Source organism: Girardinichthys multiradiatus, chromosome 10 (genome assembly GCF_021462225.1).
Source record: "Girardinichthys multiradiatus isolate DD_20200921_A chromosome 10, DD_fGirMul_XY1, whole genome shotgun sequence".
Taxonomy (NCBI): domain Eukaryota; kingdom Metazoa; phylum Chordata; class Actinopteri; order Cyprinodontiformes; family Goodeidae; genus Girardinichthys; species Girardinichthys multiradiatus.
The window spans coordinates 36,317,944-36,330,230 of NC_061803.1; the positions used below are offsets into that span (position 1 = coordinate 36,317,944).

General features: G+C 39.6%; 1 protein-coding gene across 1 annotated transcript in view; it reads right to left on the reverse strand.

Annotated features, from left to right (window-relative positions):
* Positions 1-4,951: 4,951 nt before the first annotated feature.
* Positions 4,952-12,287, reverse strand: part of ryr2a (ryanodine receptor 2a (cardiac)) — a 301,990-nt gene continuing 294,654 nt past the window's right edge. Inside the window, exons 112-115 of the mRNA XM_047377164.1 lie at positions 11,576-11,640; positions 11,280-11,380; positions 10,903-10,954; positions 4,952-8,494 (exon numbers count right to left, since the gene is read on the reverse strand). Coding sequence (XP_047233120.1) covers positions 8,399-8,494; positions 10,903-10,954; positions 11,280-11,380; positions 11,576-11,640 — 314 coding nt within the window. The 3' untranslated portion in view covers positions 4,952-8,398. The remainder of the gene's footprint in view (positions 8,495-10,902; positions 10,955-11,279; positions 11,381-11,575; positions 11,641-12,287) is intronic.

Below are 12,287 nucleotides of genomic sequence, written 5' to 3' on the forward strand. Positions count from 1 at the left end.
TTAGCATCCAATGTTTTGCTGATTCTGGCATAGATTAGCAAAGCCTGTAAAGAATAGATGACTTTACTAATACAGGCTGTACTAATTAAAGCCAAAATCATCATATATTTCCAGAACATTTCTTCAGTCGTTGCCTTTAGATGTGTGTACAGCGCTGAAGAAGAGAACACCTTTTATGGCTTAGAAACCTTTAATCAGTTATTACATTTATACACATATGAAAAAAAAATAATACCTTCAACTGGTGTCAAATTCTAGAATAATTACTAAAATACCTGCTGACATACATGATACAATTTCAAGATTAAAATCAGCACTTTAAGCGATAATTAATTTTCCATGTTTTCACTTCAGTTAAATAAAAATCATCTCTATCCATGTGAACGTTAAATGAATAGCCCATGAAATATTTATTTTAACAAGCAGGTAAAAATACTTTAGTACAAAAAAAGTCTGATCGAGAAATCTTACTTGCCAGTCCACTGTAGCTCCAAGTGTTCAGTGGAATATCCTGCAGAGAAGCTTTGCTCCACCAGTGCACCATGCAGCTTTTAGCCGTGGCTCAGACAGCCCATTTGGTAACATGGGGGAACTTTAAGCTCCGCCTCTGACAAAAGCTTTAATCTGTCTGCAGAGGAACATCTCAGATCTGGGCTGTCACAAGATTGCCATAGTTTAAAGATGTATTATAGGAAGGGTCTTCAGGGACTCTTTGTGAGACATCGCCTTAGATAAATATGTACAGTGCCTTGCACAAAATATACACATGGCTTAACCATTACCTAACTGAGACAGTGTCTTGCCCACGGCCAAAGTCAACTAGATTAAACACTAATGTAAGGAGCAAGTCATGAAAATCTCATAAAAATAAATATTATTCCATCTGAACAGAAAAAAACATAATTAAATTGGGTTTACTGAACACAAGATCAACTACTTTGTAAGTTAATGACTTGATTTGAAATAATCAGATTGATTGATTTTGTCTCACAGAGATCAGGCAGCAGGAAGAGGATTATGTTACTATAAATTAGTCAACTCCTTCTAATTATTGAAATTTTCACAATCCTCAAAATACTGAGTGAGGAGTAGGAGTAGCAACCAGCTTTCAGTGTGCTTTTCATTAATACTGATTAATGCCAATTAATAGTTCCAATTCTTTTGAAAATCTAACAATTTGTTTTTCTCATCCAAACTGCAGTGGACTAAAACCACTTCTGATTGTTAAATACTGATAAAATCATTATAGCAGAGGATTTGAACATTCATGTTGATATTGAAAGGGTTCATTTTAATGTAGCCTTTAATACCATCTTAAATTCAATTAGCTTTGCTCAGTATTTCCACAGAATAATAATTAATAGTAATTTATTTTAGATATGATTAATCTAAATGGATATGTACCACAGACCTTTATGGTAGCTGTAATTAAACCTTTACTTAAGAAACCTTTGCTTGATCAAGATGATTTAATAAATTACAGACCTATATCCAATCTTCTGTTTTTATCTAAAATTCTTGAGAAAATAGTTGCTAATCAAATGTGTGAGCATTTACACAGCAATGACCTGTTTGAAGAGTTTCAGTCACTTTTCAGGGCTCATCATAGCACAGAAACAGCGCTAGTGAATGTCAATGATATTCTCCTAGCCTCAGACAATAGACTTGAATCTGTACTTGTCCTGTTAGATCTCAGTGCTGCATTTGATACAGTCGATCACAATATTCTCTTAGAAAGGCTGGAATATGCTGTAGGGATCAGGGGAACAGAACTAGGCTGGTTTAAATCTGATTTGTCTGACAGATTCCAGTTTGTTCATGTAAATGATAAATCATCTTTAAACTCCAGGGTGACTTGTGGAGTACCACAGAGTCACAGCGGTGTGGTACCTACCTCCAGCAGTCAATGGGGGAGAGGTCGGGTACACCCTGGACTGGCTCTAGTCCATCACAGGGCAACACAGATATACTGGACGGGCAACCGTTCACACAAGCTAGAAGTGATGAACTGGATTTGAGGAAGAACTTCTAACAACAGTAACACTTGTATTAAACAAGTATGTCATTAAAATAACCTGATATTACACAATATTTGCAGAGACCGTATTGGTTTGAGGATCATGATTTCTGCATTTTCTTTAGCTCAATAATAATACGAATCTTTTTTCACCATCTTTTCTGTCCTTGTGCCAGTCTGTACGTTTTGTATATTGCTTTTTTTTTAAATTAAAACCAAGTCTACTCACTATGCTGCTTCCGTGGTCCTGTCTGCACACAACCGTCAAATCCGGACGGGCTGTTATTTAACTCACCTTTATATTCACTGAGGGCGTCCAACACAAGATAGGGCGAAACATGATATTTTTCTCAGGCTACAGTCAATCACAGGTTTCATATGAAGCACTGATTAGAACAAGTTTTCATTTCCACAGTTTCCTTGATGCTCCTGGTTTTAAAACGTTCACAGCTGACTGTGTAATACAGCATACTGTGATATTTCCCTATGAAATTCCAGAGTTGGTGGTGAATGGTGGAGAAATTGGTCTAACTGCAAGTTGAGTTTAAACTATAACCAGCTCAGAAGAAAATGTGACTGGAATCTTCAGCTTATGGTAAGGATGCTCCACTGCAGCAGACAGAAGAAATATTTTAAGAGTTTAGCTGATGAACAAGTTAACAGCCCAGTGAAGAGCAGCCACAGTTAGCTCAGCTTTATTTAAAATGTATTCCTCCTACAGCTAAACTTCCTTAACATAAGCAAACTCCTTCACTGGCAAATTTTCATATATTCTCTTTTAAATTCATGATTAAAATATAAATAAACTAATAATAAATAAGGAATAAACAAAAAACATGTATTAAAGTTCTTTCTGTGGACTAATATGTTCTGTAGACTAATACAGGTCCTTCTCAAAATATTAGCATATTGTGATAAAGTTCATTATTTTCCATAATGTCATGATGAAAATGTAACATTCATATATTTTAGATTCATTGCACACTAACTGAAATATTTCAGGTCTTTTATTGTCTTAATACGGATGATTTTGGCATACAGCTCATGAAAACCCAAAATTCCTATCTCACAAAATTAGCATATCATTAAAAGGGTCTCTAAACGAGCTATGAACCTAATCATCTGAATCAACGAGTTAACTCTAAACACCTGCAAAAGATTCCTGAGGCCTTTAAAACTCCCAGCCTGGTTCATCACTCAAAACCCCAATCATGGGTAAGACTGCCGACCTGACTGCTGTCCAGAAGGCCACTATTGACACCCTCAAGCAAGAGGGTAAGACACAGAAATAAATTTCTGAACGAATAGGCTGTTCCCAGAGTGCTGTATCAAGGCACCTCAGTGGGAAGTCTGTGGGAAGAAAACAGTGTGGCAGAAAACGCTGCACAACGAGAAGAGGTGACCGGACCCTGAGGAAGATTGTGGAGAAGGGCCGATTCCAGACCTTGGGGGACCTGCGGAAGCAGTGGACTGAGTCTGGAGTAGAAACATCCAGAGCCACCGTGCACAGGCGTGTGCAGGAAATGGGCTACAGGTGCCGCATTCCCCAGGTCAAGCCACTTTTGAACCAGAAACAGCGGCAGAAGCGCCTGACCTGGGCTACAGAGAAGCAGCACTGGACTGTTGCTCAGTGGTCCAAAGTACTTTTTTCGGATGAAAGCAAATTCTGCATGTCATTCGGAAATCAAGGTGCCAGAGTCTGGAGGAAGACTGGGGAGAAGGAAATGCCAAAATGCCAGAAGTCCAGTGTCAAGTACCCACAGTCAGTGATGGTCTGGGGTGCCGTGTCAGCTGCTGGTGTTGGTCCACTGTGTTTTATCAAGGGCAGGGTCAATGCAGCTAGCTATCAGGAGATTTTGGAGCACTTCATGCTTCCATCTGCTGAAAAGCTTTATGGAGATGAAGATTTCATTTTTTAGCACGACCTGGCACCTGCTCACAGTGCCAAAACCACTGGTAAATGGTTTACTGACCATGGTATCACTGTGCTCAAATGGCCTGCCAACTCTCCTGACCTGAACCCCATAGAGAATCTGTGGGATATTGTGAAGAGAACATTGAGAGACTCAAGACCCAACACTCTGGATGAGCTAAAGGCCGCTATCGAAGCATCCTGGGCCTCCATAAGACCTCAGCAGTGCCACAGGCTGATTGCCTCCATGCCACGCCGCATTGAAGCAGTCATTTCTGCAAAAGGATTCCCGACCAAGTATTGAGTGCATAACTGTACATGATTATTTGAAGGTTGACGTTTTTTGTATTAAAAACACTTTTCTTTTATTGGTCGGATGAAATATGCTAATTTTGTAAGATAGGAATTTTGGGTTTTCATGAGCTGTATGCCAAAATCATCCGTATTAAGACAATAAAAGACCTGAAATATTTCAGTTAGTGTGCAATGAATCTAAAATATATGAATGTTAAATTTTCATCATGACATTATTGAAAATAATGAACTTTATCACAATATGCTAATATTTTGAGAAGGACCTGTACATTCAGCACATAAATTACCCTGGTGTGTTCGGACTGAACCAACACAAAAGTCAACCAGGAGGTCCAGAAATCAGCATCTATTTCTCCTCAAGGTAATTTAGTCTGATGGAAGGAAGTCTTCAATCATCTAATCACATTTAACAAGATGCCTAAAAATGTGGGATCAAAAACAAGTTAGCTTCTGTAGTTAAACAAGGCAGGTGCAGTTATTGAGCTTGCTCCATCGATCAGGTGCCTGTGTGTATGTAAAAGAGTTTCAGACAATCAGGTGAAAGCTTTCAATAGCGCATGTGGGAAGGGGCAAAAGTGTTCCATTTAGTATGTGAAAAAGATTGGTTTCATTTGTGTGTCGTCACATTGCTCAACTTAGTTTCACTTTTTAGTGTCCCATTCTGCAGCAAGTATAAAGATGCACCACACATTATATGCCACATCTCACAAGTTTATAAATAAAGATTTATTTTCCAGATCATGCAAATTCATTTATTTCTCATATACCCAGTCCTTCTTTTACATTTCCCTTGGTCAAAAGTAGCAATAATTCAGTCAAAAGGTCTATATAATGCACTAACGAAAGGCAAACTGAACATGCCTTGAAATTCTTACTTTCACATAATCCAAATACTAGAAACTGAATTCATGGGAACATTCAGTCTGAGGCTGTATTGCAGAAGTAGAAAAAAAGACATGAAAACATGGACACAATCCATACACTCACAAAGGTCGGCTGCAGATGAGACCTTCACCTCCACCCTTCTGCTGTTCAGTTAGCAAGGCTGACTCTGCATGCAAAGCCACCAACCTGAATCAGTAAACATAGCTCCTCAGCTGCCTTCGGCTGCAGCAATAACACCATCAACAAACTCTTGGGGCCTGTACAATGAAGCAACTTCAACATATTCATTAGAAAACTGAAAATGATTGCCTTGTAATTTTGAGATTAGACAGAGCTAATAGAAACAGTTGCAGCAGTCAAAGCTGTCAGTAGCTTGAAAACACTGCTTTAAACCTGAAGTAGTTTCACTAAATCCACCCCTGCTTGTCCGTGCGAACATTTTAATTTTAATACCTAAACATTTGCCGAACAGAAACATGGTGTTCACATAGCTCCAGAGGGTTAGACTGTAGTGCCTTTTATTGGATGACGACATCTGGTCACACGGAGTGAAGTTCACAGCTGGGCTAGAAGCAGGACAGGATTGCTTTTTAGTCCAGTTACTTGTTTCCATGTTGTTCCTCTTTAAGGCAAAGTAACAGTCAAACAAATCAACAAAGAAGAAATGAATAAATTCGTGCATTTATTTAATTGAAATAAAGTTTAGCAACAAGGTATTTTTCTGTCTTTGTTTGCCATTAACAATGTACAGCCCCCTTCAGGACATTCAACGAAGAGGTATTGCTTAAACTTGGAACCAAATCATAAACATATCTCTTATAAATTGCATATAGTATGGAAACATGGTCAAATGAGATGCTTCCTCTTCAAGGGATGCAATGTGGCAGAAATACCCAACACTTAGATGCAGTAGTACAGAAAATCTAAAATGACCTTTTTAAGTAATCCTAATAAAACTTTAATGCAATTTATGGTTAAATTGTCTCAAGGTAGACCACCATAACTTCCATGCAACAACTTTATTTCTGAACATGTTTTTAAGAATGTCTCTACAAAAAGAATAACTTATTTCGTTGTATTTTATAAGACCATCACTAAAAGAAAAAGCAAAAAGAATAACTGCTGGATGTGTCTGTTTTATTTCTTCAGAACGGTCTAGTTTTGATCGACCCCCCCCCTCTACCTATAACTTATTTTAATATCATTTCTATTCTGTTTTGAATCACAGAAGTTCCAAAGCTTAAACACTGTGGGTCATACTGGTTCTGCTTTGTTTGGAGGGTATGTTTAAAAGTGAAGATCCAAAGCAATGGTTCTGAATGGTTGGCCTCAGTCTCTTGAAACATAAAGTGCATATTCAGAGTCCAGTTATTGACCAGCCATTACAGGAAATGACCAATACTTTAAAATGTCCAATAACATAAATGCTCCCTCACAGAAACATCTAATCATAAACATGCAGTCTGTCGTCAGTTTATCACTTCCACTTCATCTGAGTCATCTACCAGACAAGCCCAAAATAATCTACAGGTTTTAAAGGTGACTGAGAGTGAATACATGTAGATACAGCTGGATTTGGTTGTTTTGCATGAAGTCATATAAATATGTAACACCAAACCAGCATCATTTAAAAAAATAACTGTACAGATGAAAACCATTCCACATCATGGCATCATGGTGCTTTCAGTCTCATTATCACAACAGCTGGGTTATCTGCCTAACATGCAACAACATAACTGAAAAAGGAGCTGGTTGATTATTTTCTGAAGCTCAGAAAATATAAGTGTTCCCCTCAGCCAGTAAGTGACCTGGAAGGTTTCAACTCTCTTACTAGTCTGAAGGGAAGATGCAATTCAGTTTGTACTTGACCTCATTCATCTTAGCTGCAGGTAGATGATTGTGTTGTGTGCAGACTGGATACCTTTAGTAAAAGGAGAAGGCAGATTAAACATAAGAGGACTAAAGGAGCATCTCTTGTTTCTCTGTTTTTCTGTCCTACAAGGCGTGAAACACCTCGCAGCCTGGCTTTCATGTCAAACATGGATTTATGTACATCTTCTCTGGTCTTCACCCAAACAGTCGCTGAAATCCTCCATCTCTTTGCGAGGATGTTTGCAGCTCTCTGCTTCCCTCAGCATCCCTGCTGTTAGTGTCTTCAACATCCTCCTCTTCATCAGCAGCGTGCAGATGAAGCTCCTCCAGCCTCAGTAATCCACCTACTTTGCCATTGCTCTTTACTCAGACAGCAGTAAACATATCTCATTGCTTCAGTTGGACCAAATATGTTTAGGGTAATGTCCTCAGCTGGGTTCTTTCAATTTATGCTGCTTTGGTGATTAATATAAAAATGAACACTGTTCTGTGAACCATGATCTGGAAGGCGGAATCTGTTGATCATTACAGGCATTATGAATATGCTCGGGACCATCAGTGCAGGACGTGTTCTTATCTTTAACATTTATCTGTATTGCCCTATTACAACAGTTTTGTGAAAGTTTCTGTATTTTATGAATGAAGTGGGGAAGTCAGGCTTAGAACACAGAACATTTGAAAACCAGTTGAGGAGCCCTTCATATACAGGGTGGGCATCAACAAACACTTGGAACATCAGTGAACTTAATCAAATACAACAGCTCCTTCAGTAGGAAAGTTCTGGTTTGATCACCAGCTCCCACACTCCACTTTAGTCTGCACTTTGGTTGGATGAAGCCATCATTACTTTTCAGGTTTACTACACATGTGTCACACATTCTGCTGTCTTCACAGTCAGGTATTTGCTCTTTTCTGCTGGATATGAATGAATGGGTTGTGTCGTCACCTCCTGGACCTACCTGTAGCATCAACATGTCCAACAGTTATTGCCCTGAAAGGCTCCCGGGCTTCTTTACGTCCCTTTAATCTCCACTGCTCTATTTTTTGCATGTTATGGGGTCCTTTACGTAGAATAAAGCGAAACAAAAAAGATGATTGTTTGGGATAAAACAATCTTGACATGCCATCAGTCACATATGGTACAGAATATAATTTTATATTGTTTATGTACAAGAAGCATTCAAACAAAGTAGGCTGAAGATTAGGCCAGAGTTAGCAGGCTGACTAAATGAGGATGGCTCAAGGAAGGGAAGAACAGCTAGATCTCCCTGAACTGAGAGGTGGAGCAGAGAGTGTTGTCTGGTTGCTTCTCAGATAGCTGTAAGAAACGTCTGAAGGGCAAGTACAGGGCCATGATGGGGCTGCAGTGTGAGAGGATCCTCTGTGGTTCCAAGAGTTCAGTTGAGCTGATCCTCGTACTGTTTCCGGAAACAGTCACCAGCAGGGAAAAATTCCCAGCAGCGCTCCTGGTACATTTTCCATACATAAGACTCCTTAAAGAGAGGGAATGAGACAGGGAAAGCTATAAGAACTAACTTCTTGGAGTCTTCTGGCCAAATTATTAACATTGTTATTAACAAGTGAAGTGAAGTTTCTTTTAAAAGAAAGTATTCCTGACCGTTTTCACTTCAATACATTTAAAAATACTTTGATCATCAGCAGATCTTAAGACTAGCTACAGGGGTTGGACAATGAAACAAACACCTGGTTTTAGACCACAATAATTTATTAGTATGGTGTAGGGCCTCCTTTTGCGGCCAATACAGCATCAATTCGTCTTGGGAATGACATATACAAGTCCTGCACAGTGGTCAGAGGGATTTTAAGCCATTCTTCTTGCAGGATCGTGGCCAGGTCACTACGTGATACTGGTGGAGGACAACGTTTCCTGACTCGCTCCTCCAAAACACCCCAAAGTGGCTCAATAATATTTAGATCTGGTGACTGTGCAGGCCATGGGAGATGTTCAACTTCACTTTCATGTTCATCAAACCAATCTTTCACCAGTCTTGCTGTGTGTATTGGTGCATTGTCATCCTGATACACGGCACCACCTTCAGGATACAATGTTTGAACCATTGGATGCACATGGTCCTCAAGAATGGTTCGGTAGTCCTTGGCAGTGACGCGCCCATCTAGCACAAGTATTGGGCCAAGGAAATGCCATGATATGGCAGCCCAAACCATCACTGAACCACCCCCATGCTTCACTCTGGGCATGCAACAGTCTGGGTGGTACGCTTCTTTGGGGCTTCTCCACACCGTAACTCTCCCGGATGTGGGGAAAACAGTAAAGGTGGACTCATCAGAGAACAATACATGTTTCACATTGTCCACAGCCCAAGATTTGCGCTCCTTGCACCATTGAAACTGACGTTTGGCATTGGCATGATTGACCAAAGGTTTGGCTATAGCAGCCCGGCCGTGTATATTGACCCTGTGGAGCTCCTGATGGACAGTTCTGGTGGAAACAGGAGAGTTGAGGTGCACATTTAATTCTGCCGTGATTTGGGCAGCCGTAGTTTTATGTTTTTTGGATACAATCCGGGTTAGCACCCGAACATCCCTTTCAGACAGCTTCCTCTTGCGTCCACAGTTAATCCTGTTGGATGTGGTTCGTCCTTCTTGGTGGTATGCTGACATTACCCTGGATACCGTGGCTCTTGATACATCACAAAGACTTGCTGTCTTGGTCACAGATGCACCAGCAAGACGTGCACCAACAATTTGTCCTCTTTTGAACTCTGATATGTCACCCATAATGTTGTGTGTATTTTGATATTTTGAGCAAAACTGTGCTCTTACCCTGCTAATTGAACCTTCACACTCTGTTCTTACTGGTGCAATGTGCAATCAATGAAGACTGGCTACCAGGCTGGTCCAATTTAGCCATGAAACCTCCCACACTAAAATGACAGGTGTTTCAGTTTCATTGTCCAACCTCTGTAAGTACTTCCAGGGACATGGCAGATCATACTGGGTCATTAACCTAAACCAAAAAACAAAGTAGAAATGTGGTGTCGTGTGGTATATATATGGAGGCTGTTAGTGATCCACGTAGTGGACCTGGGTTCGATTCCTGACTTTAGGACCTTTGCAGCAGGTCTTCCCCCATTCTCTCTCTGTCCATTTCCTGTCTGATTACTGCAAATACATGCTACTAGTGCCACAAAAACCATCATGAAACATTGACTGCTTCAAATCAGAGGGGATTTTACAGTCAGATGTGGTTCCTTGCAAAGACCATCATGATTTTAGATAATGGCATTCATGAGAGCACAGTCAGAAAAAGTCTGTACAACCAATTGTTAAAAAGTTTGCACACCAGCAGACAAGCAGAACCATCCAGGCAAAAACCATGTTCCTGAGGAGGTAATGTTGCTGGCTTGTTTTGCATCCACTGGACCTGGGCATCTCATGGTCATGGAGTCAACAAAACCCTTCTATCTACCGCAGGATTTTAGATTTAAACTTACCTTGTTGAGGAGTGCACACTTTCAATTTTAATTGCTGCTATAGGACCTTAAAAGAGCTGCAGATGAACAAATCTCAGGGAACTGATCCAATGATGGAAAGAAAAGTAAAGTCTGCCAGAACTCTTAATGAATGTAAATCTCTCTTAAAAACTTATATTTTGTCTTGTATTTTTATTCAGCTGTGCAGCACTTTGGTATACTAAAGTTATTTGTAAAACGTTGATTTGGACAAGTTTGATTTGGACCGGAAGAGAAAAAGTTGCTGCTAAGAGTTCTACTGCTTGTTGAATAATGGAGTAGAAATGCTGCTTCTGAATTTTTGCTCAGTCCTGCAGTTGTTTGTTTCTACCTTAGGAGGTTAAAAGGATGACATGCAAGAAAAAGAATGTAAGACAAGCAGAGAGAGAGGGGGGCAGCTGGTTTACCTGGCCTGTGTGCTCAGTTTCATCTTTGTTTATCAAATACATCAAAAAGAATCTGAAACACACAAACATTAATCAGATATTATTTCTCATGCAACATCCACATGGTAAAAGTTAAGCATAAAAGCTGTGACAATCATTTTAGCAGCAAGATTACATAAAATCCATCAAATCTGAACATTTGAGACTTATAGGTTTTAAACTCTCCATAGGAAGAAATAATATGTAGGAGTCTGTCCATTCAGGATGAAAACTTTTCTCTCTCTTCTTCCCTTGTTAGAAACCATCATGCAGATATTCTGACTCATAGTATTGGCTGGCTTCAAGTTGCAATACCAAGAACAACTGAACAAAAGCACACATGAGCCTCATATACTCACAAGTAGTTGGCTAAGTTGTGCTCCTGCAGTGTGTGAGTTTCGAACCCATGTGGTACTGTGTCAAAATAGTCATTTCCTATACCACAGATAAAACATTTGGTCTGCAAGTAGAACAAGACAGAGTCATTGAGTTCACTGCACACCAACATGACCAGTGTGTGACATCTGCCAGCTATTCAATTCAAATTTTAATCTGAATATGGAATAAACAATGAAGCTGGTAGCATGGTTTAGCATCTGCTTCTGGCAGGGAGATAAACGTAATTGTTTCTGCTGGTGACAGTGTTTGTTTTTACCTCCATGTCTTCTTTGACTTGTTCCTGCTGGTCTCTCAGTTCACCAAAGGCATCAATAATCAAACCTGGAAATGGGCAAGAAGCTGAAGATTATAAGCAGCAGGGTCAGTGGTTTATAGCAGCTAACCTTGACCTGCTCTCCTTAAATACGTCTGCAGCATTACAACATAACAGCTAAAACCAGTAAACAACAAGGAAACGTCTTATTGTCTATAGCTTTTTTATTATTTATTGGAGTTTCAACTGTAAAAATCTTTTCAGGAGGTGCTGCCTATTTGTGAGGCCTTGCCTTGAAGTCTATCATCTCTGCTGAAGCTGAACCTTCTAGGGGAAATTCTGCATTGGTGGTTGCTAAGCATTTCTGGCTCTACTTTGGATCAGGAAGCTAGTTTAATAAGCTAAAATGACCCCAAATGAGACAGCATTGTCTTTTCTTATGTCTCATCCCTGTCTGTTTCCGTTCACCAAATAATTACTCTTATCTATTATTTTCAGTTTTTCTCTTAATTTTAACCTTATTTATGTTTAAAATTCGTAATCACATAACACATGTTTTCACGTGTATAAATGCAGGGATGAGATGTAATTCTGATGCATTTTGTCCATATACAGGGGTTGGACAATGAAACTGAAACACCTGGTTTTAGACCACAATAATTTATTAGTATGGTGTAGGGCTTCCTTTTGCAGCCAATACAGCGTCAATTTGTCT